Here is a 26,922-nt window from a genome sequence, read left to right on the forward strand (position 1 = left end):
AATTCAGTCTTAACTGTTTTGGGACGTTTAAACACAGGTGCCTTTGATTTTAACACAGGGTCTGCTGATTATTCTAAGGATAGAATGGCTTTCATTGCCTTAATTAACTCAGCTTTGTCCACTGAGCTGAGGCCTACCTCCTCCTCTTCGTATGCAAAACCAGAGCTTAAAGAGCTTTCATCCTCTGATGAATCCTCATCTGAAACATGTGTTGACTGTGAAGATGTAGATTTACTTACCACTGGCTTTTCAGCATGTTTCTTTTGAGAGGCTGCTACTGGAAGTGATAAACCACAGGTTGGAAGCTGCATGTAAGGGTTAATCATGTAACCTATTCCTGGTATAGAAGTTGGAATTATCCGCTCAGCTATACTGGATAATGTTTCTGCAAACATAGCCCAAGGGGGATCAACTTGCACCTGTATCTGCCATGTACTATTCAAGAGACCATGCTACAATAAAACTACTTTTCTACTTGCAAAAGAACTGACTCCCGAGTGCCGCCTATTTTGTCTATTCTATATTTGGTCAGGAAGGCTCCGGAAGGTATATTGGCTGATTCTGGATGTGAGTGCCGGGACTGGTTTGTTATATAATGTTTTGCAGTAGAACCTATAGAATTTCAGAGAGCGCACTTACCTGCATACCATGATATTCGCTACCACAGTAAGCCATCAACATGACACACTTCTTTAGACTCTTCCGTGTGTTCGGTGACACATCCTTAGGCTCACTTGTGGCTTCTTTACATAATCCCTGTTTAAGTGTCTTGTCTTCATCTACTATGTTCTAAAGGGCATAAAGACAACACAATGCATCACAGGATTAGATTCAGAAACAGATGCAAGGGAGAGGTGATCGTAACATGGCGACCACATTTTGCACCACTTTATATTTGTCATTACAGGGTGAATCAAATTGGTTCAGCCAAGGGCAGGAAGCCAATTTGCCAATCTATTCTGTACGGCTACATGAATAAATACATATACAATTATATGTGTATAAATAAAATAGATATACCACTCTTGGGAGTGCGGTCACGCTCTGATAAACGCATGCCTTGGTGTGTGTTGTGATGCATGAAGCCAAAGACAGAGTGCATTCCACCACCCAAGGCGTGCGTATATCAGAGCGCGACCGCAAGAGTGGCATATCTATCATATAAAATTGTCCCTGATGTGTCAAAATGTGGAGATAATGTAGGGTGACACAGATGTTTGCCGATTCTGAAGTGGCTGCTTGAAGAAATCATCATTGTACAAGTCATGTGTGATGAGGTCTGATGTGATATCATTAGAGTTATGTGATATATTTGGCATTTTGGCAAATGTTTCTGTCAGAAATATCAGTCATAGTGAGGCAGTGATATGCTGTTCCCATGAGCAGTGCCTGTGTGAGAGCTGGCACTGGTTACACTTGTGGAGTGATACAGCTGTGGCTTTGTGGTGAGGTAATAAATGACAGTTGGAAGTAAATCAGGCCTGAGGTGTGTGGTCGTAGGGACATAATGCACGGTCATGTGAACTAATGTGTCCAATCATGGTAGTGGCTAGATCCTCTTCAGAGAAGGTGAAAAACCATGGGAAATACCATCTCACAGGGGGAAGAACAGTTTCACTATCCACGTCACCATCTATTTCCTTTAGTAACCTGGTGGCGAGCAGAGCGGAGTGAGGTTACACTTTGGGTCCCATGTTCTGAACCCTGCTCTTCTCCCCACTCTTGTTGTTGGTCAGATGGTACTTCCCATACTTCTTTGAAGATTATCTAGTCGCAACCGTCCAGTCTGGCTCAACATACTACACTTATACATACATACATACATACATATATATGTATATATACATATATATTTATATATATATATATATATATATATATATATATCTCCTATATATTTGACCAGATCTGTGACTTTGTAATTCATTTGCTAACCCTGGGCGGAGTCACAGTGCTGGGCGGAGTCAAGTCACAGATCTGCCCAAATATATAGGAGAGAATAGGAGTACACACTGGCCAAATATATAGGAGAAAATAGGAGAACATTTAACAGTACATGGTGATAACAGTACATACATAGTGAGCGCAGGAGAGACAGCAGCAGCAGGTTAAAGCTCCGTATAAGCACCACCCCCAGCCGTCAGCTATTGGACACATGTTAAAGCTCCATACAAGCACCGCCCCCAGCCACCAGCTATTGGACACATGGCTGAGGAGTGCGCTGTGATTGGCCGCCAATGCAACTAACACCTGGGTCCCCGCTCACACAGGGTGACGCTGGCGGACACTACAGTGCCAGGCACCGGAGAGTGCAGTAAGATGCCTGTGCGCTCCGTCCCCTGGCAGTGAGCCCCGCTTCGTACCCGCCCTCACCCCGCATCCCCGCTATATGTAGGGAGTTGGGGATGCTCTGTACCACGGGGCAGCAGCAGTAGCTACATCCCATCACACCCACGGGTGGCCAATCACAGCGCACCCTTCAGCATGTGTCCAATGGCTGGCGCCTGGAGGCGGTGCTTGTATGTCGCGTTAACATGCTGCTGCCTTTCCTGCGCTCACTATGTATGTACTGTTATTACAATGTACCGTTATGTGTTCTCCTATACTCTCCTATATATTTGGCCAGTGTGTACTCCTATTCTCTCCTATATATTTGGCCAGTGTGTTCTCCTATACTCTCCTATATATTTGGCCAGTGTGTTCTCCTATTCTCTCCTATATATTTGGCCAGTGTGTTCTCCTATTCTCTCCTATATATTTGGCCAGTGTGTTCTCCTATTCTCTCCTATATATTTGGCCAGTGTGTTCTCCTATTCTCTCCTATATATTTGGCCAGTGTGTTTTCCTATTTTCTCCTATGCTTCTCCTATATATTTGGCCAGATCTGTAACTTGACTCCGCCCAGTATTGTGACTCCACCCAGCTTTTTGTAATGAGTCACAAAGTCACAGATCTGTCATAATATATAGGAGATACCTACCTCCATCCCACCCGCAGCAAACCCACGGCTGCCCCTACACCACCTACGGACCCCCTCGACCATTCAGTGCACCCCCTACACCTACACCACCTACGGACCCCCTCGACCATTCAGTGCACCCCCTACACCTACACCTCCCCCACCCAATGAACCCCAGCCCCTCACCCGCCACCACCGGACCCCCAACACCACCCGCAAGCACACCTACCCCTTACCCACCCACAACGCTTCCAGAACCCCTCCCACATCCACGAGAGCCTTGCACCGACCCCTCCCCCACCCCCTCTAACGCTACCCCACCCACATCGCATCCAGACCCCATCCACCACCCCCAGTCCCCTGCTCCTCCCCCATCCACACCACCTCCCACCCCCCTCTCCTATCCGCACACACTCCCGGCATCTGCCCCTCCTCCACCCACAGACGCCCTCCCCCATACGCGGTCACCCCTGCACCCGCTACATTCTGTACATCATGCCCTGCAGCCACTGTTCACACCCACTAAAGGGCCTACGCCCCCTTCACCATCAAACGCACTTTCGTCATGCACTATTTACCCACTCACACAACTACGTGCAGGGGTTACGGGGGCGTAGCCCCTTCCGATGGTGTGAAGAGCGCCCATAGGGCGCGATGAATCACCTAGTGTATATATATATATATATATATATATATATATATATATATACACACACATACATATATATATATATATATATATACACACACACACACACACACAGACAGACAGATATACACACATATATATATATATATATATATACACACACACACACACACACACACATATCACACGAACACATATATATTATATAAACACACACATAGTAGTAAGTTCTATATATAATAGAACTTCAAATTGGGATGCGGTCAATTTACCAACAATCAAAATCCCGACGGTCAGAATCCCGACAACCATTGACAGACGGTCAAAATCACGACATTGAAAATACAGATAAGGTCAAAATACCGACATTTAATATGTTGACAGTTCAAAAAGTCGACATGAGTTTTTCATTGAAACCAACTTGTTCATACTTTACTATCCCAGTGGACCTGGAGGGGGAATATAATGGTGTGCCTGAAGCATGGCGAGTGCAGCGATCCATGCGAGGGGACGTTGTACACTTATACGGTGTCCATGTCAACCTATGTCGACATACACATAAGTAAACAATGATAAACTCATGTGGACTTTTTGACCTGGTCAGTATGTTGAGGGTCAGGATTTTGATTGCAGGTATTTCATACTGATTGCCTTCAAATCAAGTCAGTATATTTCTGCTATAACTATTAAAAACAAGCAAAATATAGGAAGTACTGTAGTGTAAGAAAAGTGAATTTGCTAAAATGTATTTGATCAGGTGTTTCTTTGGATTCAGAATGATATCCCGGCTGCCTGGATCCTGGTGGCCAGGAGACAGACGCCGGAATACCAACGGCGAGTCCCCTCGCAGGGTTATATTCCCCCACAGGTAGTGGCAAGACCACCAACAGAGTGGGGAGTCCGGGAGGCGGTCGGAATTGCGACCGCCGGTATTTCACTGTGTGTCGGTATTACGGTCAGTATCCTGGCCATCGGAATCTCGGCAGACGGCAACTTGAATGCCTCCATTTCTTAATGCTTTAGAACCAACTTCAATAGGTAACTGGATAGACAATTTATATGGGTTCTCATTCTGAACAAAGATGAGTTTATAATAAACAGTTTATGATTATGCCAGGGTTTGGGGCATTCAATTATTATTTTATTCCCTTCTCAATAATAATCAGTATGAACCTTAAAAATAAGATTTTACTCACCGGTAAATCTATTTCTCGTAGTCCGTAGTGGATGCTGGGGACTCCGTAAGGACCATGGGGAATAGCGGCTCCGCAGGAGACTGGGCACAGCTAAGAAAGATTTAGGACTACCTGGTGTGCACTGGCTCCTCCCACTATGACCCTCCTCCAGACTTCAGTAAGGATACTGTGCCCGGAAGAGCTGACACAATAAGGAAGGATTTTGAATCCCGGGTAAGACTCATACCAGCCACACCAATCACACCGTATAACTCATGATAATATACCCAGTTAACAGTATGAACACAACAGAGCCTCTCAAAAGATGGCTCAACAATAACCCTTGTAGTTAACAATAACTATATACAAGTATTGCAGACAGTCCGCACTTGGGACGGGCGCCCAGCATCCACTACGGACTACGAGAAATAGATTTACCGGTGAGTAAAATCTTATTTTCTCTGACGTCCTAGTGGATGCTGGGGACTCCGTAAGGACCATGGGGATTATACCAAAGCTCCCAAACGGGCGGGAGAGTGCGGATGACTCTGCAGCACCGAATGAGAGAACTCAAGGTCCTCCTCAGCCAGGGTATCAAATTTGTAGAATTTTGCAAACGTGTTTGCCCCTGACCAAGTAGCAGCTCGGCAAAGTTGTAAAGCCGAGACCCCTCGGGCAGCCGCCCAAGAAGAGCCCACTTTCCTCGTGGAATGGGCTTTTACAGATTTAGGCTGCGGCAGGCCAGCCACAGAATGCGCAAGCTGAATTGTGCTACAAATCCAGCGAGCAATAGTCTGCTTTGAAGCAGGAGCACCCATCTTGTTTGGTGCATACAGGATAAATAGCGAGTCAGTCTTCCTGACTCCAGCCGTCCTGGAAACATACATTTTCAAGGCCCTGACTACGTCCAGTAACTTGGAGTCCTCCAAGTCCCTAGTAGCCGCAGGCACCACGATAGGTTGGTTCAAGTGAAAAACTGATACCACCTTAGGAAGAAACTGGGGACGAGTCCTCAATTCTGCCCTATCCATATGGAAAATCAAATAGGGGCTTTTACATGACAAAGCCGCCAATTCTGACACACGCCTTGCCGAAGCGAAGGCCAAAAGCATGAGCACTTTCCACGTGAGATATTTTAAATCCACGGTTTTGAGTGTCTCAAACCAATGTGACTTTAGGAAACCCAACACCACGTTGAGGTCCCACGGTGCCACTGGAGGCACAAAAGGAGGCTGAATATGCAGTACTCCCTTGACAAATGTCTGAACTTCAGGCAGTGAAGCCAGTTCTTATTGGAAGAAAATCGACAGAGCCGAAATCTGGACCTTAATGGAACCCAGTTTTAGGCCCATAGTCACCCCTGACTGTAGGAAGTGCAGAAATAGACCTAGCTGGAATTCCTCCGTTGGGGCCTTCCTGGCCTCACACCACGCAACATATTTTCGCCATATGCGGTGATAATGTTGTACGGTTACATCTTCCTAGCTTTAATAAGCGTAGGAATGACTTCCTCCGGAATACCCTTCTCTTTTAGGATCCGGTGTTCAACCGCCATGCCGTTAAACGCAGCCGCGGTAAGTCTTGGAACAGACAGGGCCCCTGCAGCAGCAGGTCCTGTCTGAGCGGCAGAGGCCATGGGTCCTCTGAGATTAATTCTTGAAGTTCCGGGTACCAAGACCTTCTTGGCCAATCTGGAACAATGAGAATAGTTCTTACTCCTCTTTTCTTTATTATCCTCAGTACCTTGGGTATGAGAGGAAGAGGAGGGAACACATAAACCGACCGGTACACCCACGGTGTCACTAGAGTTGACCTGGCGCAATATTTTTCTAGCTTTTTGTTTAAGCGGGACGCCATCATGTCCACCTGTGGCTTTTCCCAACGGTTTACAATCAGTTGGAAAACTTCTGGATGAAGTCCCCACTCTCCCGGGTGGAGGTCGTGCCTGCTGAGGAAGTCTGCTTCCCAGTTGTCCACTCCCGGAATGAACACTGCTGACAGTGCTAACACGTGATTTTCCGCCCATCGGAGAATCCTTGTGGCTTCTGCCATCGCCGTCCTGCTTCTTGTGCCGCCCTGTCGATTTACATGGGCGACTGCCGTGATGTTTTCTGACTGGATCAGAACCGGCTGGTTTTGAAGCAGGGGCTTTGCTTGACTTAGGGCATTGTAAATGGCCCTCAGTTCCAGAACATTTATGTGTAGGGAAGTCTCCTGACTTGACCAAAGTCCTTGGAAGTTTCTTCCCCGTGTGACTGCACCCCAGCCCCGAAGGCTGGCATCCGTGGTCACCAGGACCCAGTCCTGTATGCCGAATCTGCGGCCCTCTCTGAGATGAGCACTCTGCAGCCACCACAGCCGAGACACCCTGGTCCTTGGAGACAGGGTTATCAACCGATGCATTTGAAGATGCGATCCGGACCATTGGTCCAACAGGTCCCACTGAAAGGTTCTGGCATGGAACCTGCCGAATGGAATCGCTTCGTAGGAAGCTACCATCTTTCCCAGGACTCACGTGCAATGATGCACCGACACCTGTTTTGGTTTCAGGAGGCCTCTCACTAGAGAGGACAGCTCCTTGGCTTTCTCCTCTGGGAGAAACACTTTTTTCTGGACTGTGTCCAGAATCATCCCCAGGAACAGTAGACGTGTCGCCGGAACCAGCTGAGACTTTGGAATATTCTGAATCCAACCGTGCTGGTGTGGCACCTCCTGAGATAATGCTACACCGACCAACAACTGCTCTCTGGACCTCGCCCTTATCAGGAGATCGTCCGAGTATGGGATAATTAAAACTCCCTTTTTCCGAAGGAGTATCATCATTTCGGCCATTACCTTGGTAAATACCCTCGGTGCCGTGGACAGGCCGAACGGCAACGTCTGGAATTGGTAATGACAATCCTGTACCACAAATCTGAGGTACTCCTGGTGAGGATGGTAAATGGGGACATGCAGGTAAGCATCCTTGATGTCCAGAGATACCATGTAATCTCCCTCTTCCAGGCTTGCAATAACCGCCCTGAGCAATTCCATCTTGAACTTGAATTTTCTTAAATATGTGTTCAAGGATTTCAAATTTAAAATGGGTCTCACCGAACCGTCCGGTTTCGGTACCACAAACATTGTGGAATAGTAACCCCGTCCTTGTTGAAGTAGGGGCACCTTGACTATCACCTGCTGGGAATACAGCTTGTGAATTGCCTCTAACACAGCCTCCCTTTCTGAAGGAGTCGTTGGTAAGGCAGATTTGAGGAAACGGCGGGGGGGGGGGGATGTCTCGAATTCCAGCCTGTACCCCTGAGATACCACTTGAAGGATCCAGGGATCTACCTGTGAGCGAGCCCACTGATTACTGAAGTTTTTGAGACGGCCCCCCACCGTACCTGGCTCCGCCTGCTGAGCCCCAGCGTCATGCGGCGGACTTAGCAGAAGAAGCGGGGGAGGACTTTTGTTCCTGGGAAGTGGCTGTATGCTGCAGCTTTTTTCCCCTACCTCTGCCTCTGGGCAGAAAGGACGCGCCTCTACCCCGTCTGCTCTTTTGGGGGCGAAAGGACTGCACCTGATAATACGGTGCTCTCTTTGGTTGTGAGGGGACATGTGGCAAAAATGCTGACTTCCCAGCTGTTGCTGTGGACACTAAGTCTGAAAGACCATCCCTGAACAACTCCTCACCCTTATAAGGCAAAACTTCCATGTGCCTTTTAGAATCTGCATCACCTGTCCACTGCCGGGTCCATAACCCTCTCCTGGCACAAATGGACAGTGCACTTATTTTTGATGCCAGCCGGCAAATATCCCTCTGTGCATCTCTTATGTAAAAGACAGCGTCTTTAATATGCTCTACGTTTAGCAATATAGTGTCCCTGTCTAGGGTGTCAATGTTTTCTGACAGGGAGTCTGACCATGCAGCTGCAGCACTGCACATCCATGCTGAGGCAATAGCTGGTCTCAGTATAATACCAGTGTGTGTATATATAGCTTTCTGGAGAGCCTCCTGCTTTCTATCAGCAGGTTCCTTTAGGGCGGCCGTATCCTGGGACGGCAGTGCCACCTTTTTTGATAAGCGCGTAAGTGCTTTATCCACCCTAGGGGGTGTTTCCCAACGTGACCTATCCTCTGGCGGGAAAGGGTACGCCATTAGTAATTTTTTTGAAATTACCAATTTTTTATCGGGGGAAGCCCACGCTAGTTCACACACTTCATTCAATTCTTCAGAAGGGGGAAAAAACTACTGGTAGTTTTTTCTCCCCAAACATAATACCCTTTTTTGTGGTACCTGGGGTTACCTCAGAAATGTGTAAAACATTTTTCATTGCCTCAATCATATAACGAGTGGCCCTATTGGACATTACATTAGTCTCTTCGTCGTCGACACTGGTATCAGTATCCGTGTCGACATCTGTGTCTGCCATCTGAGGTAGCGGGCGTTTTAGAGCCCCTGATGACTTTCGAGACGTCTGGCAGGCACGGGCTGAGAAGCCGGTTGCCCCGCATTTGGCATGTCGTCAAATTTTTTATGTAAGGAGTCGACACTTTCGCGTAATTCCTTCCACAAGTCCATCCACTCCGGTGTCTGTCCCGCAGGGGGTGACAACACATTTATAGGCACCTGCTCCTCCTCCACATAAGTCTCCTCATCAAACATGTCGACACAGCCGTACCGACACACCGCACACACACAGGGAATGCTCTGACAGAAGACAGGACCCCACAAAGCCCTTTGGGGGGACAGAGAGAGAGTATGCCAGCACACACCAGAGCGCTATATAAATCAGGGATTAACTAAATTATATCCCTTTATAGCTGCTATATGTATATTGCGCCTAAATTTAGTGCCCCCCATCTCTTTTTTTACCCTTTTCTGTAGTGTAGACTGCAGGGGAGAGCCAGGGAGCTTCCTTCCAGCGGAGCTGTGAGGGAGAAATGGCGCCAGTGTGCTGAGGGAGATAGCTCCGCCCCTTTTTCGGCGGACTTTTCTCCCGCTTTTTTATGGATTCTGGCAGGGGTATTTATCACATATATAGCCTCTGGGGCTATATATTGTGATATATTTGCCAGCCAAGGTGTATTTATTGCTTCTCAGGGCGCCCCCCCCCCCCCCCCAGCGCCCTGCACCCTCAGTGACCGGAGTGTGAAGTGTGTATGAGGAGCAATGGCGCACAGCTGCAGTGCTGTGCGCTACCTTGGTGAAGACTGATGTCTTCTGCCGCCGATTTTCCGGATTCTTCTTGCTTCTGGCTCTGTAAGGGGGCCGGCGGCGCGGCTCCGGGACCGAACACCAATGGCCGGTTCCATGCGGTCGATCCCTCTGGAGCTAATGGTGTCCAGTAGCCTAAGAAGCCCAAGCTACCACCAGTTAGGTAGGTTCGCTTCTTCTCCCCTTAGTCCCTCGCTGCAGTGAGTCTGTTGCCAGCAGATCTCACTGTAAAATAAAAAACCTAAAATATACTTTCTCTCTAGGAGCTCAGGAGAGCCCCTAGTGTGCATCCAGCTCAGCCGGGCACAGGATTCTAACTGAAGTCTGGAGGAGGGTCATAGTGGGAGGAGCCAGTGCACACCAGGTAGTCCTAAATCTTTCTTAGCTGTGCCCAGTCTCCTGCGGAGCCGCTATTCCCCATGGTCCTTACGGAGTCCCCAGCATCCACTAGGACGTCAGAGAAATTAAGGATTCATTCTTACACACACACTGTTAGACAGGCCTCCTACTGAAACTTTATAGATCAGTGGTCTCCAACCTTAATTTCGGTGTGAGCTACTCGAGATAAATGAAACCTCTTAAAGAGCTACTAAAATTTTTGGCAAAAAAATTCTTGCTAATAACCGAAAAATGGAAGGTAATTTTATGAAAATTAAATAAATGTTTCACAGAAAAATAACAATGGATTTAATAATTAGTGATATTGTTGCTATGCCCATTATACATTATGCCACACACAGCAATGCCTGTGACCAGAGGCGGAACTACCGCCAGTGCAACCAGTGCGTTGCACTGGGGCCCGCCACTGTCCAGGGGCCCAAAGCATGTAATGAGTCAAACTGACTCATTACATGCCGCTGTGTGCTGCGGGCAACCGCTGCCCGCAGCCGCCCGGAGAGAGAGGGGCACAGCGGTACGGGGGAAGGAGGAGGAGGGAGGTGCAGGAGGGAGCTGCAGCAGCGCTTTGTTACTGGTTGAGGCGCTGCTGCTGCTGTCCCTCTGCTTCACTATAGGCTGTCTTCCGCCGCTGTGAAGCGCATCCCAGCATTCACATCGGCGGAGAACAGCCTATAGTGAAGCAGAGGGACAGCAGCAGCAGCGCCTCCACCAATAACACAGCGCTGCTGCGGCTCCCTCCTCCACCTCCCTCCTCCTCCTTCTCTCCTGCCCGGGATCTCTGCCAGAAGCTGCACCGAGGAGCCTGAGCCAGCGGAGACGGTAAGTATAATTGTTTCTTTCTTTCTTCATGTGCAAAAAGGGGGACTGTCTGCCGTAATGTGCAAAAAAGGGGGAATCTGCCTGCCGTAATGTGTAAAAAGGGGGACGCTGTCTGCCGCTATGTGTAACAAGGGCGCACTGTCTGCCGTTATGTGTAAAAAGGGGACACTGTCTGCCGTTATGTGTAAAAAGGGGACACTGTCTGCCGTTATGTGTAAAAAGGGGACACTGTCTGCCGTTATGTGTAAAAAGGGGACGCTGTCTGCCGTTATGTGTAAAAAGGGGATGCTGTCTGCCGTTGTGTGTAAAAAGTGCACGCTGTCTGCCGCTGTGTGTAAAAAGGGGGACGCTGTCTGCCGTAATGTGTAAAAAGGGGACACTGTCTGCCGTTATGTGTAAAAAGGGGACACTGTCTGCCGTTATGTGTAAAAAGGGGACACTGTCTGCCGTTATGTGTAAAAAGGGGACGCTGTCTGCCGTTATGTGTAAAAAGGGGATGCTGTCTGCCGTTGTGTGTAAAAAGTGCACGCTGTCTGCCGCTGTGTGTAAAAAGGGGGACGCTGTCTGCCGTAATGTGTAAAAAGGGACGCTGTCTGCCGTAAGGTGTAAAAGGGTCTCTACCTGCTGTAGTGGTGCTACTGTGCGGCGTAATTTGAATAATGGAGACTACTGTGCACCGTTTTATGAATTGGTATTATTTTGTGGCCACATCCCTTGCCCACGAAGCCACGCCTCTATGTATTTTTGCACGCGCCTACGGCGCGTACTGTCCCTGTTTTGCATGCAGGGGTGGGGCTCCGATGCCGTTCCTTGCACACAGTGCTAAAATGTCTAATCACGGCATTGTTGCTAGGTATCCCTTTCTCTGGCCCTGAGCAGGTCCCCCTCACCAGATCCTCCCCAGGGGTGAGGGGGTGGACTTGGATGGGATGGGGGGGCAAAGCATTTTGTCGCACCTGGGCCCACCGCTCGCTAGTTCCGCCACTGCCTGTGACACATTATGACACACCGCAATGCCAGTGATACATTATGCCACATACACAACGTAATGCTCATTATACATTATGCCCACAGTAAGGCTTCTAATTACTTTTACATTTTCTGCTTGTTGTCAGGGGTTTCATACTCTGGGTTCCATGCTCACTGTCAGGGGTTTCATGCTCGTTGCTAGAGGTTTCATGCTTGTTGCCAGGAGTATCATGCTCTGGGTGTCATGCTTGTTTCCAGGTGTGTAATTCTCATTACCAGGGGTTTCGTGCTCTGGGTGCCATGCTCGTTGCCAGGGATTTCATGCTCTGGGTGCCATGCTCGTTGCCAGGAATTTCATGCTCGTTGTTAGGGGTGTAATGCTCTAATTGCCAGGGGTTTCATGCTTTGGGGGTTAATGCTCGTTGCCAGTGGTTTCAGGCTCTTGGCGTAATGTTCGTTGTTGGGTGTCAGGGCAGTAGATGCAGCTTTGCAGAAAGCTGCATCTTCTCCCAGCACTGAGCACTCCCGGGTAGCACTATAGCACTGTGATCAGTATCAGATGCCAGAGGTTAAGTATGAACTCTAGCATCTGTCTCCTCCAAGGCGGAGGAGTGCTACGGGCGGACGGGCAGACTCAGGGAAGTCAAATGAGGACTCCTCCTGAGGTCAGGCAGCAGGACCCCAGGGATCAAGCTACCCAGATTGCGGTGGGCGAGCTACCCATTGCTCGTGAGCGACGGGTTGGTGACCGCTGTTATAGATCTATTCACAAAAATGGTCGTCTGTTACATATTTATACAGCTTGCACTCATTTATTACACCTCTACCTGAAATTGCGGTCTCCAGAAAGTGTCTTTACCAGATTGTTTAGATGAGTAGCAGTTCTGGTCTTTAGTATTCTCTAGAGTAGAAGTTCCCAAACGCGGTCCTCAAGGCACCCCAACGGTCCTAGTTTTAAATGTATCCATGCTTTGCCACAGGTGACTTAATTAGCACCTTAGTCAATTTGATTTAACCATCTGTGCTGAGCCATGGATATACCTAAAACCTGGACTGTAGGGGTGCCTTGAGGACAGCGTTTGGGAACCTCTGCTCTAGAGGATGTGCTCTTAACTGGCAATTTTTTTTTCTAAAAACCACTCAGAAATTGTTTTTTTTATATGAGTGAATTAGGTGAAGAACATGTATTTAAACATCCAATTTTTATAAAACTTTAATTTTATTTTTTATATTAATATTTCATTTTCCTAGTGGCTGCTTATCTGAGCAGTCACCAGATTCACAAGTAGCCAGTCTCATCATTGCCGTAATGCGTACGCATGTGCATACACATCACGGCAATGACTGGCTGTGCCTACTCGCACCCACGACTAGGCAATGCAATGTGTATGTATCACGGGTGTGAATATACGCATGTGCACGCCGACATTCGTGTGCATCTTGGAAACATTTTCTAAACTGCCACTAGACGTAGCCGCAACGAGTGTGGCTACATGTGTACACAGTGGAGGGGGTCGGCAGCATGACAGACACTGGGGGAGGGGTGAAGGGAAACAGAGGGACCAGGCAGTGCCTCTGAGAGCAGATGCTGCAGAAGATTCTCTTTCTGCAGCCGCCCACACTGTGTATCTGACTGGTCACATAGTTTGACCAGATAAACACACTGCCTGGTATGGTGCAAATGATTCAACCATGCCAGGCACGTGGTTAATAATCCCCTGCTAAAATGCTTTCTGTATATTATTGTTCAACTTCACAGGTATATGTGTCTGTACAAAGACTTAATATAATGCGCACACATTTATGAATCACTGCATACAAAACAGATACATACTATTAGATACATTGTTGCAATCAATTCTTCAAAATGAATATTTACATAGGAGGCAAATGCTAATCTTTTAAGAACTAGTAAACCGCATAACTTGAAATTGAGCAAAACATTTTTTCTCTTACGTCCTAGAGGATACTGGGGTCACACATTAGTACCATGGGGTATAGACGGGTCCACTAGGAGCCATGGGCACTTTAAGAAATTGATAGTGTGGGCTGGCTCCTCCCTCTATGCCCCTCCTACCAGACTCAGTTTACAAAATGTGCCGGAGGAGGCGGTTACACTTGGGAAGCTCCTGAAGAGTTTTCTGCATTTATTTTCTTTATTGTTTTCAGGGGTGGTCTTCAGGTTGCCGACTGTCGGGATCCCGGCGCACAGTATACCGGCGCCGGAATCCCGACAGCCGACATACCAACAGTTTTTCTCCCTCGTGGGGGTCCACGACCCCTCTGGAGGGAGAATAAATAGCGTGGCGTGCCACCGTGCACGCAGTGTGGCGAGCGCAGCGAGCCCGCAAGGGGCTCATTTGCGCTCGCCACGCTGTCGGTATGCCGGCGGTCGGGCTTCCGGCGCCGGTATGCTGGTCGCCGGGAGCCCGGCCGCCAGCATACCATACCACACCCGTTTTCAGACAGGTCTGGCTGGCACCAGACTGCCTGCTTCGTGGGACTTAGAGGGGGAGGGGGGGAACGGCCCAACCTCCCTAGGGTTGATGGTCCCGTTCCCCGCTGACAGGACACTGAGCTCCTGAAGGTACTATTCGCAAGCCCCACCACGGCAAATATTTCGAATAAATTATCCCAAAATGAGAAGGAGACGCAATACTTAAGGCAATCTGTTGATGACCTGATGAATAGAGATTCAGTGGTCATTCCAGCGTCTCAGACCCCTGCCATTTGTCCACAGAAACATACTCTGGCCCAAATCATGCAGGCTGATACCGATGATGTATCAGATCCAAAGGAGGGTGAGGTGGGCTCGGGAGGGGGGGATGCAGCTTTTTCACAGGGAATATAGGCCCTGATAGAAGCTATTAGAGATGTCCTGCACATCCCTGACAAAGTGACAGAGGAAGATGAGGAATCTTATTTTAATGTAAAAAAGAAATCCTCAGCTACTTTCCCTGCATCTAAGGAGTTCAATTCCCTATTTGAAGCAACTTGGGTAAATCCTGACAAGAAGTTTCAGATCCCAAAACGGTTACTCACATCCTTCCCGTTTCCTCAGGATGATGGGAAAAAATGGGAAAACCCAAGGATAGTTGACGCATCGGTTTCTAGGCTGTCACGTAAGATAGTTTTACCTGTTCCTGGGGCAGCTTCCTTGAAGAATGCTGCAGACTGCAAGATTGAGACCACTCAAATCTCTGTACACAGCTGCGGGGGTGGCCCAAAGACTCACTATAGCTTGTGCATGGATCTCTAGGGCCATTGCAAAATGGTCAGGTAATCTAATTGACGGGTTAGATTCCTTATCCGGGGGGAGATAATTTTACTCCTACAGCATACACAGGATTCTGCTAACTTTATGGTGGAGGCCATAAAAGGAAATTGACGCACGCACCACTGCCATGGCAGTGTCAGCACGCAGGGGCTTGTGGCTACACCAGTGGACTGCGAGCGCGGATTACAGGAAAGGTGTGGAAAACCTACCTTTCACAGGTGAGGCCTTTTTTGGAGATGAACTGGATACGTGGATATATCCAAGGCTACGGCGAGTAAGTCTACAGGGCTACAGACTGGAGTTTCAGGAACTCCCACCTCACAGATTCTTCAAATCAGGCTTACCAGCTTCTCAAGAAGCATGTATGACTTTACAGGAAGCAATTCTGAAAACTGGTACAGACTCAGGTCATTGTTCCAGTTCCACTTCAGCTGCAAAACCAAGGTTATTATTCCAACCTGTTTGTAATTCCGAAACTGGACGGTTCGGTAAGGCCCATTTTAAACCTCAAGTCGTTGAACCCGTACTTACGGGTGTTCAAGTTCAAGATGGAGTCTCTGAGAGCGGTGATCTCAGGTCTGGAGGAGGGGGAAATTCTTGGTGTCTCTGGATATCAAGGATGCGTACCTTCATATTCCGATTTGGCCGCCGCATCAGGTTTATCTAAGGTTTGCATTACAGGACTGTCACTACCAGTTTCAGGCGCTGCCATTTGGCCTCTCTACGGCACTGAGGGTGTTCACCAAGGCAATGACAGAAATGATGTTTCTCCTCCACAAACAGAGAGTGAACATAATACCGTACCTGGACAATCTGCTGATAAAGGAACCATCCAGGGAGAGGTTGATAGTCAACATTGCACTCTCAACCCGGCTACTTCAGGATCACGGGTGGATTTTGAACCTACAAAAATCTCATCTGGAACCAACACGGAGGCTTCTGTTCCTGAGGATTATATTGGATATGGAGGCGCAGAAGGTATTCCTTCTGTTGGAAAAGGAATTGGTGATCCAGTCGATGGTGCGGGATGTTCTAAGACAAACCAGTACTTCGGTGCATCTATGCATTCGCCTTCTGGGAAAGATGGTAGCCGCTTACGAGGCGCTGCAGTACGGAAGGTTTCACGCAGGGCTCTTCCAGCTGGATCTGTTGGACAAATGGTCCGGATCGCATCTTCACATGCACCAGCGGATCCATCTGTCGCCAAAAGCTAGGATTTCTCTTCTGTGGTGGCTTCAGACTTCTCACCTGACCGAGTGACGACGGTTCAGGATTCAAAATTGGATTCTGCTAACCACAGACGCAAGCCTTTAGAGGTTGGGGAGCAGTCACCCAAGGGGAACAGTTCCAAGGAAAATGGTTAAGTCAGGAAGCCATTCTTCCAATCAATATTCTGGAACTAAGGTCCATATACAACTCCCTTCTACAGGCATCGCATCTTCTTCAAGATCAAGCCATTCAGGTTCAGTCGGACAATGTGACAGCAGTAACGTACATAAACCGACAAGGTGGAACGAAGAGCAGGGCAGCAATGGCAGAGGTAACAAGGATTCTTCTCTGAGCAGAAAGACACACTGTGGCGTTGTACGCAAGCTACATTACGGGAGTAGACAACTGGGAAGCAGAATTCCTCAGCAGACACGACCTCCACCCAGGAGAGTGGGGCCTTCACCCGGAGGTGTTCGGGTGGTTGACATGTCTGTGGGGAATGCCACAAATCGACATTATGGCCTCTCGTCTCAACAAGAAGCTGGAACGGTATTGTTCCAGGTTGAGGGAATCGCAAGCAGTAGCGGTGGATGCTCTGGTCACGCCATGGGTCTACCAGATGGTGTATGTGATTCCACCACTTCCATTGATCCCAAAGATTCTCAAAAGAATAAAAAGGTTCAAGCAATTCTCATTGCTCCGGACTGGGGCTGTTCGTCTATCAAGACTTACCACGGCTACGTTTGCAGGCATGGAGGTTGAGCATCAAATTCTAGCCCGTACAGGGATCCCGGATAGGGTTATTCCAACCCTGATCCAAGCCAGAAAGGGGGTAACGTCTAAACATTACCACCGTATCTGTAAAAAATACGTCTCTTGGTGTGAGAACAGGAAATTTCCTGCGGTGGAATTTCAGTTGGGACGTTTTCTCCTTTTCCTGCAGTTGGGTGTGGATTTGGGCCTACGTTTGGGCTCCATAAAAGTCCAGATTTCTGCCTTATCCAGTTTCTTCCAGAAACAATTGGCTTCTCTCCCTGAGGTTCAGACATTTTTGAAGGGGGTTCTGCACATCCAACCGCCAATTATGCCTCCTACGGCACCTTGGGATTTCAATGTGGTGTTGCAGTTCCTGCAATCTGATTGGTTTGAGCCTTTACAGGACGCCAATGTCACGTTTCTTACATGGAAGGCCGTCACACTGTTGGCCTTGGCTTCTGCGAGGCGTGTGTCGGAGCTGGGGGCGTTGTCTCACAAATCCCATATTCGATTTTTCATGAAGATAGGGCTGAACTCAGAAAACGTCAGCAATTTCTTCTTAAGGTGGTGTCTGCGTTTCATATCAACCAACCTATTGTGGTACCGGTGGTTACCGACACCTTTGCTACTTCAAAGTCCTTGGATGTTGTGAGGTCTTCGAAGATCTATATGAAGTGGACAGCTCATCACAGAAAGTCTGACTCGCTGTTTGTTCTCCATGATCCCAATAAAACTGGGTGTCCTGCTCCAAAGCAGACTATTGCACGCTGGACCAGGCTTACTATCCAGCAAGCTTATTCCAAGGCAGGTTTGCAGTGTCCAAAATCTGTACAGGCCCACTCTACTAGGTCGGTAGGTTCTTCCTGGGCGGCTGCCCGGGGTGTCTCGGCTTTACAGCTCAGCCGAGCAGCTACTTAGTCAGGTTCGAACACGTTTGCTAAATTCTACAAGTTCGATACTTTGGCCTCTGAGGACCTTCAGTTTGGTCAAGCAGTGTTGCAGGAGCCTCCGCGCTCTCCCTCCCGTACTGGGTGCTTTGGTACATCCCCATGGTACTAATATGGACCCCAGCATCCTCTAGGACGTAAGAGAAAATAGGATTTTGGTTACCTACCGGTAAATCCTTTTCTCGTAGTCCGTAGAGGATGCTGGGTGCTCGCCCAGTGCTTCGTTTCTTCCTGCACTGTTACTTGGTTAAGTATTGTTGGTTCAGCTGTTGCTGTTCCTGGTTTTATGTTTGGTTAGTTTGGCTTTCCTCTAGTTTGTGTGTACTGGTTCAGAATCTCACCACTATCCTTTTATATCCTTCTCTCAAAGTATGTCCGTCTCTTTGGGCACAGTTTCCTAGACAGTCTGGTAGGAGGGGCATAGAGGGAGGGGCCAGTCCACACTATCAATTTCTTAAAGTGCCCATGGCTCCTAGTGAACCAGTCTATACCCCATGGTACTAATGTGGACCCCAGTATCCTCTACGGACTACGAGAAAAGGATTTACCGGTAGGTAATTAAAATCATATTTTATTGTGTCTTCTACAATGCGTTCATCTAACGTTTACCATATACCAAAGGTGTTAGAAAGAATTAATTATATCAACTGAATTTGGGGCAGACAAATACTGGCAAGAGTGAGCGCCCCCCACTCAATGCTTTTTCGATGGGGAAAAAAAAAATCACTACTTTGACAGGGTTGGTATCGCATGACTGGCGGTCCTCACCATACCGACAACGGCATCCCGGCATTGAGACGGCCGGCGGGAGGGGAGGCGAGCACAACGAAGCCCATTGCAGGTTCGCTGCGCTCACCATGCTGTGGGTTCTATTTCCACTCTATTGGTGTCGTGGACACCAATGAGTGGGAATAGTCCCTCTTAGACAGCATGCGGACTGTAGGGATTGTGAGGGGACAGGATGTAGGTGCTGGTATTGTGACCGGCGGTCGCCTGACCACCGGTCACATAACCACATCCTCTTTGACATATTATTCCTCAACAACCTGACCACTTATCAAAATTCTGTAACCGTATTGCACATCTACATCACACACCCTATCGAACGACACCTGAACCATCAAAATCGGGGTGTCATTGTGGAGTAGTTGCTCTCACAAAAAAATTGCTTAGGCGATTAAAATATATAGATGACTACTGAATGATGATACACTTTATTAAAATCACAGAAAGGACGTTTCTTAGGCAATAATACAAATGAAGTGGCTTTACAGTAGCAGCAACTACAACATACGTGTAAGAATGACATTTATATGACTAACAGGTAATTTTCTCTTCCAATAATACTATAGCTGCACAGCTATAACACAGGGAATACTTGAAGCTGTTGGTGAAAGGTTTAGCTCTTAGAAGAAATTGATAAAATCTCTATAGGAAAATAAAGATACAAGCTGTAGTCTGTCCAATAGGATATATACTTTAAATAGATAGTTCTTTAAGTCGACGATTACTGATAAGGACATAATTAATATAAGAACACGCTGTTATTCATAATTATTTGAAAGAATCATAGTGGTATTTCTGGCCTACTGCTGCATTAAAACAAATTGAAAAGTGTTTGTGTACCTGGCATGGAAAACCGATGTTCATGCTTAGCGAGCGAAGAACATATTTCCAACCGATGCTGCTTGGGTAAACCCGCAGAAATGTAATGTTCCTCATTTTCTCCCTAATAAGATTACAAAGCTTGTAATGTCCACATCACTGGGTAGGGATACCGATCCTCAAGCATCAGGACTTTATACAGTGCATTTAGTGAAATAATGAGCAGTCATATGTTAGAATACCAGTCACCTACACACAAAAGTCTTACAGCTATATAGTACAAGCATGAAGTTCTCCCTTTTATTGGTAGTTATAAATATTCATGAGTATTAATTATCATAATAACGAGATTTATGGTAAGAACCAACAGGCTCAAAGCTTTTGACTGTTCCCAAGATGCACAGCGCCGCCTCCTCTATAACACCGCCTCCATGCACAGAGAGCTCAGTTTCGTTCACCAGTCCAATGCAGTAGCAGGTACTAGAGACGACAATCGCTCGTAGCCAATTACACAACACACTCACCGCAGGAGAGGGTGTCAGCGGCTATGCCAATACCAACCCAAAGAAGCCAAGTGCGTCAGGGTGGGCGTCTTGTGGAGCCCAGTGTACCTCGTAGGAAGAGATTTAACAACGGTAAGTTCTTCCAATAAATCTAGTTTTCTGCTGCGGGGTACACTGGGCTCCACAAGGATTAACATCGGGGATGTCCTAAAACAGTTCCTTATGGGAGGAGACGCACTGTAGCGGGCACAATAACCCGGCGTCCAAAGGAAGCATCCTGAGAAGCGGCGGTATCGAAGGCATAGAACATTATAAACGTGTTCCCCGAGGACCACGTAGCCGCCTTGCACAACTGTTCAATGGTCGCACCACGGTGGGCCGCCCAAGAAGGTCCAACCGACCGAGTAGAATGGGCTTTGATGGTAGCAGGAACCGGACGACCAGCCTGTACATAAGCATGTGCAATCACCATTCTGATCCATCTGGCCAGAGTCTGCTTTGAAGCAGGCCAGCCACGTTTGTGAAAACCAAACACGAAAAGAGAATCAGATTTCCTAATGAAGGAAGTTCTCTTCACATAGATACGGAGAGCCCGTACTACATCCAAAGACCACTCTTTGGTAGACAAATCAGAAGAATTAAAGGCTGGAACCACCATCTCCTGGTTAAGGTGGAAGGAAGATACCACCTTGGGTAAATAACCTGGCCGTGTTCTAAGAACCACCCGGTCACGGTGAAAAATCAAATAGGGAGACTTATAGGATAAGGCACCCAAGTCCGAGACCCTTCTAGCTGAAGCAATAGACAGCAAGACCAACACTTTAAGGGAAAGCCACTTAAGGTCAGCAGAGGTAAGAGGCTCAAACGGAGACTCTTGTAAGGCCTCCCAAAACCACCGACAGATCCCAAGGGGCCACAGGTGGCACATAAGGAGGCTGAATCCTCAACACACCCTGAGTGAATGTATGTTCATCAGGCAGGGTAGCAATTTTTCTCTGAAAACAAACCGACAAGGCAGAGATGTGAACCTTGAGGGAGGCCAGACGCAAGCCTAAGTCTAGGCCCTGTTGCAAAAAAGCCAATAGTTTGGCCGTACTAAGCTTGAAAACGTCATGATTGTGAGACGCACACCAAGTAAAGTAAGCATTCCAGACCCTATGGTAGATCCGAGCAGAAGCCGGCTTACGGGCCCTCAACATAGTTTGAACGACCGCCTCAGAAAAACGCTTGGCCCTCAGGACGGAAGCCTCAAGGGCCATGCCGTCAAAGCCAGACGGGCCAAATCCTGGTAAACAAAAGGGCACTGAACGAGGAGGTCTGGTCGTTGTGGAAGTAGAAGGGGACGATCCCACGAGAGACCGAGGAGATTGGAGAATCAGTGCCGTCTGGGCCACACTGGAGCAACCAGAAGCAGGTTTCCTCCTTCTTGCTTGAACTTCCGTATTACTCTGGGCAGGAGTGACACCGGAGGGAACACGTACGGTAGCTGAAAATTCCATGGAATTGCCAGAGCGTCCACGAACGCAGCTTGAGGATCCCTCGCCCTTGCTCCGAAGACCGGAACCTTGTGATTGTGTCGAGACGTCATCAGATCCACATCTGGAAGGCCCCACGTGTCCACGAGAAGTTGAAACACCTCCGGATGTAGGCTCCATTCTCCTGCATGTACGTCATGACGACTGAGATAGTCCGCGTCCCAGTTCAGGACGCCCGAGATGAACACAGCGGATATGGCCGGCAGATGGCGCTCCGCCCACTTAAGAATTCGTGACACTTCCCTCATTGCCATGCGGCTTTGAGTGCCGCCTTGATGACTTATGTACGCCACCGTGGTGGCGTTGTCCGACTGTACTTGAACAGGTCTGTTCTGTATTAGTTGCTGGGCCATTGTCAACGCGTTGAACACTGCCCGCAGTTCCAGAATATTGATCGGGAGCAGAGACTCCTCCTTGGTCCACCGACCCTGAAGAGAGTGTTGTTCCAACACCACGCCCCAACCTCTCAGACTGGCATCCGTTGTCAGAAGGACCCAGTCGGATATCCAGAAGGGACGGCCCCTGCTCAATTGTTGGTCCTGAAGCCACCAGCTCAGTGACAGGCGGACCTCCGGAGACAAGGAGATCATGTGAGATCTGATCCGGTGAGGCAGACCGTCCCACTCTGTCAGAATTAACTTCTGCAGAGGGCGAGAGTGGAATTGAGCATACTCCACCATGTCGAAAGCAGACACCATGAGACCCAGCACTTGCATCAGTGATTGCAAAAACGCGCTATGGCGCGTATTTTACCCAGAAACAGCCACACGGGACTCACATTTAGAAGATGAGCGGGTCCCACAGGACGCGCTCATCTGAATATGTGTTTGCATGTCGTAAGCCAGTCAGCGGAACCCAGAAGGTGACTGGCTGTTTCCTCAGCCAATCACCTCCTGTAGTCTCCAGCCAATCACAGCCTGCAGTGTCTCCCGCCAGTCCGCCCGCTTTGAATCCTGCTCCCCTCTGCACGCTGACCTCGGCTCCACCGCCAGCACATGAATCTGTGCTGCAGGGCTGACAGACTGGCCACGCACACCAGGCACCGCACCCTCCTCTGTGACGGTGAGTACCGCTCCGGATCTGGCCGCCGCCCGCCCCGCTCTCCCCTCCCCCTGACACTCGCCGTCTAGTTCGCTAAGAGAGCAGTGTAAGCAGCAGGAGCCACCGGGGCTGCGCAGCTCCCGCTGTAGGTGCTGGGAGGCCGACTGACGAAGGGACAGTTTGACACATGGCTCCGCCCCCAGCAGCGACTCACTGACACTCACCATTTTTCTGACAGCACAGTGCATCCTGAAGGAGCTTTCTGTGAAATCGCAAGCAGAGGCTGGCAAGAAGGAGCTCCTCCAATCACTTCCCCTGGCGGGCTGGCCACTGCTAAATATACCGGTAATGAGTACAACTGTGCAGTGTGACACTGACTTTCCCATTGCACCTGGGGCTCCACTACTTTGACACAGTTGTCACTGATTGTCGGTATATTTAGCAGTGGCCAGCCCGCCAGGGAAAGCGATTGGAGGAGCTCCATCTTGCCAGAGGACAACCTCTGCTTGCAATTTCACATAGAGCTCCTCCAGGCTGCGGCCACTACAGGCACCGGCTGGCTACTTGTGCCAGTGCACTCACTGCACTGTGCTGTCAGAAAAAATGGTGAGTGTCAGTGAGTAGCTGCTGGGGGCGGAGCCACATGTGTCAAACGGCCACTTCGTGCAGTCGGCCTCCCAGCACCTGAGGCTGTACTGCTTTGATTGACTGCAGACAGACAGTATTGGAGCTTTAGGGCAGAGGGGCAGCGTCCGTCGGTGCAGCCTGACAGTTATTGAGATCAGATCCCATCTATCTGCATTGTATTGCACCACATTCAGTGTCTCAGAGCCCCGCGCAACTGGAGGTCATAAGTGGTTACTACAATGTGCCTCAGTGCTCTACCTGGCACAATGTGTATAATAACGTGCTCTACCGGGCGCAATGTGTATAATAACGTGCTCTACCTGGCGCAATATGTATAATAAATGCTCTACCGGGCGCAATGTGTATAATAACATGCTCTACCAGGCACATTGTGTATAACGTGCTCTACCTGGCGCAATGTGTATGATAACGTGCTCTACCTGGCGCAATGTGTATAATAACGTGCTCTACCTGGCGCATTGTGTATAATAACGTGTTCTACCAGGCACATTGTGTATAACGTGCTCTACCTGGCGCAATGTGTATAATAACGTGCTCTACCTGGCGCAATATGTATAATAAATGCTCTACCGGGCGCAATGTGTATAATAACATGCTCTACCTGGCACATTGTGTATAACGTGCTCTACCTGGCGCATTGTGTATAATAACGTGCTGTGTCGGGCGCATTGTGTATAACGTGTTCTACCTGGCGCAATGTGTATGATAACGTGCTCTACCTGGCGAAATGTGTATGATAACGTGCTCTACCTGGCGCAATGTGTATAATAACGTGCTCTACAGGGCGCAATGTGTATAATAACGTGCTGTACCGGGCGCAATGTGTATAATAACGTGCTGTACCGGGCGCATTGTGTATAACGTGTTCTACCTGGCGCAATGTGTATGATAACGTGTTCTACCTGGCGCAATGTGTATGATAACGTGCTCTACCTGGCGCAATGTGTATGATAACGTGCTCTACCGGGCGCAATGTGTATGATAACGTGCTCTACCGGGCGCAATGTGTATAATAACGTCCTCTACCTGGAGCAAAGTGTACGACGTGCTGTGCCTGGAGCAAAGTGTACGACGTGCTGTGCCTGGAGCAAAGTGTACGACGTGCTGTGCCTGGAGCAAAGTGTACGACGTGCTGTGCCTGGAGCAAAGTGTACGACGTGCTGTGCCTGGAGCAAAGTGTACGACGTGCTGTGCCTGGAGCAAAGTGTACGACGTGCTGTGCCTGGAGCAAAGTGTACGACGTGCTGTGCCTGGAGCAAAGTGTACGACGTGCTGTGCCTGGAGCAAAGTGTACGACGTGCTGTGCCTGGAGCAAAGTGTACGACGTGCTGTGCCTGGCGCAGTGTGTATAGGAGGTTCTACCTGGTGCAATGTGTATAAGCGGCACTACTGTGTGGTGCAATGTGAATTGACACTATTATGTGGTCACGCCCCTTCCCTATGAAGCAACGCCCCTAAAATTTTGCAACGCGCCTACGGCGCGCACTACCTATACTTTGTGATCTGAGAGGTGGAACACCAATTCAATTTCTGCCTAAGGGTACCAAAATGTCTAGTTACAGCTCTGGTGCAGGGTGTCCTGCATGCTACACAGCCCAGCAGCACTGTCACCCCATCCCCCCATCTTGCAACACTTTTGTAGTGTCCAAACAAGATTAAGATTAATAAGAACCTTCATTCCGATGGGACCCAGAAAAAGACCAGTAGGACCCCAATTTTTAAAAGTGAAGGGTCCCTGGGACCCACTTCTTTTTTGGCTCAGCGCGATCACTGTGCATTGCCGAATGTATCGACACTTGCGGACGAGATAGGAAGCATCGAATCCTGTCCTGAAGCTTCAGGACTTTCTCCTGAGACAGGGACAACCGTTGGTTGTGAGTGTCTAATAACGCTTCCAGATGTAACATGCTCCAAGCAGGAACCAGGGAGGATTTCTTCCAGTTGATCAGCCACCCGTGGGCTTTCATGCACTGGACCGTCAGATCGAGATGACACAGGAGAAGTTCTGGGGAATTTGCCAGGATCAACAAATCGTCCAAGTACGGTAGGATCTCTCTGGAAAAACGAAGGGTGGTGGCACTTGCTTCTACATCAACGACAGATGGTGCACCAATGTCACGATCCTAAGCAAATCATGTAGCCCTCACCTGGAGATGCTAAGTATCAACTGCAACCCCTTCTATTCCCCCCAGGAATTTGCCTCACTTGTCATTGTGGGAGTGTACACCCCTTCCCTCGCCTGCACAAACGAAGCCCTGCACCACCTGGCTGTATGCATATCCAACATAGAACAAAAACACCCAGACTCTCTGCTTATAGTGCCTAATTCAGACCTGATCGTAGATGTGCTAAATTTATCGCATCTACGATCAGCTTCCCTGACATGCAGGGGGACGCCCAGCACAGGGCTAGTCCGCCCCGCATGTCAGGCCCTACCCCGCTGCACAAGTACAAAAGCATTGCCGCTTTTGTACTTGAAGAGTAGCTCCATACCAGCACAGCTCCTGCGTGCTGGCAGGGAGCTACCCATCGCTGTCCGGGTTGGAGTGGCTGCGTGTGACGTCACCCAGCCGCCGCGGCCTGTCCCCCCCCCCCCCCCTCGGTCCGGGCACACCTGCGTTGCCCGGACCTCACCCCTAAAATGGCGGCCAAACGCCGCTGGCCGACCCCCTCCCGCCCAGCAACCACCATGGCCTGTCAATCAGGCAGAGGCGATCACAGGGCTGAGACAGCCGTCGGCTGTCTTCACGCGCTGGCGCACTTCGGTGCCGGCGTAGTTCAGACCTGAATGGCTGCTGTGCGAAAACGCACAGCAGCAATCTGGTCTGAATTAGGCCCATAGTGCTGGGCGACTTCAACAGAACTAACCATAGCAAGTAGCTACCTAAGTACAGACAACAAGTCAAGTGTCCCACTAGGAAGGGCGCACCCTTGACCACTGCTATACTACCCTCCAGTCTGCCTTCCGGTCTATCCCGCGTGCTGCACTCGGCCTAATTGACCACTGCCTCGTCCACCTTCCTCGTCCAGCGGTTAAGCCTGTCATCAAGACTCTTAATAAATGGACCAACGAGGCTAAGATGAAGCTCCAGGCCTTCGACTGCACAGAATGAGGGGGGGCCTTAGAAGCCTCGGCAACCGACTTGAATGACCTGACAAACACGGTCACATCCTACATCAGCTACTGTGAGGACGTGTGTACCTACCAAGACTTACCGTATTTACAACAACAAC

At 49.0% G+C, this 26,922-nt stretch overlaps 1 protein-coding gene across 6 annotated transcripts in view; it reads right to left on the bottom strand.

Annotated features, from left to right (window-relative positions):
• STARD5 (StAR related lipid transfer domain containing 5) overlaps positions 1–26,922 on the bottom strand; it is a 135,611-nt gene that overhangs the window by 89,680 nt on the left and 19,009 nt on the right. For 4 of the 6 annotated variants that reach the window (XM_063925938.1, XM_063925934.1, XM_063925932.1 and 1 more), the window contains exons 3-4: positions 19,983–20,085; positions 640–789 (exon numbers count right to left, since the gene is read on the bottom strand). In XM_063925938.1, the coding sequence (XP_063782008.1) occupies positions 640–789; positions 19,983–20,078 (246 nt within the window). In that variant the 5' untranslated portion in view covers positions 20,079–20,085. The remainder of the gene's footprint in view (positions 1–639; positions 790–19,982; positions 20,086–26,922) is intronic. The other 2 variants (XM_063925937.1, XM_063925936.1) reach the window with 1 other exon arrangement.

The sequence above is a fragment of the Pseudophryne corroboree genome, chromosome 6 (assembly GCF_028390025.1).
Source record: "Pseudophryne corroboree isolate aPseCor3 chromosome 6, aPseCor3.hap2, whole genome shotgun sequence".
NCBI classification, from domain to species: domain Eukaryota; kingdom Metazoa; phylum Chordata; class Amphibia; order Anura; family Myobatrachidae; genus Pseudophryne; species Pseudophryne corroboree.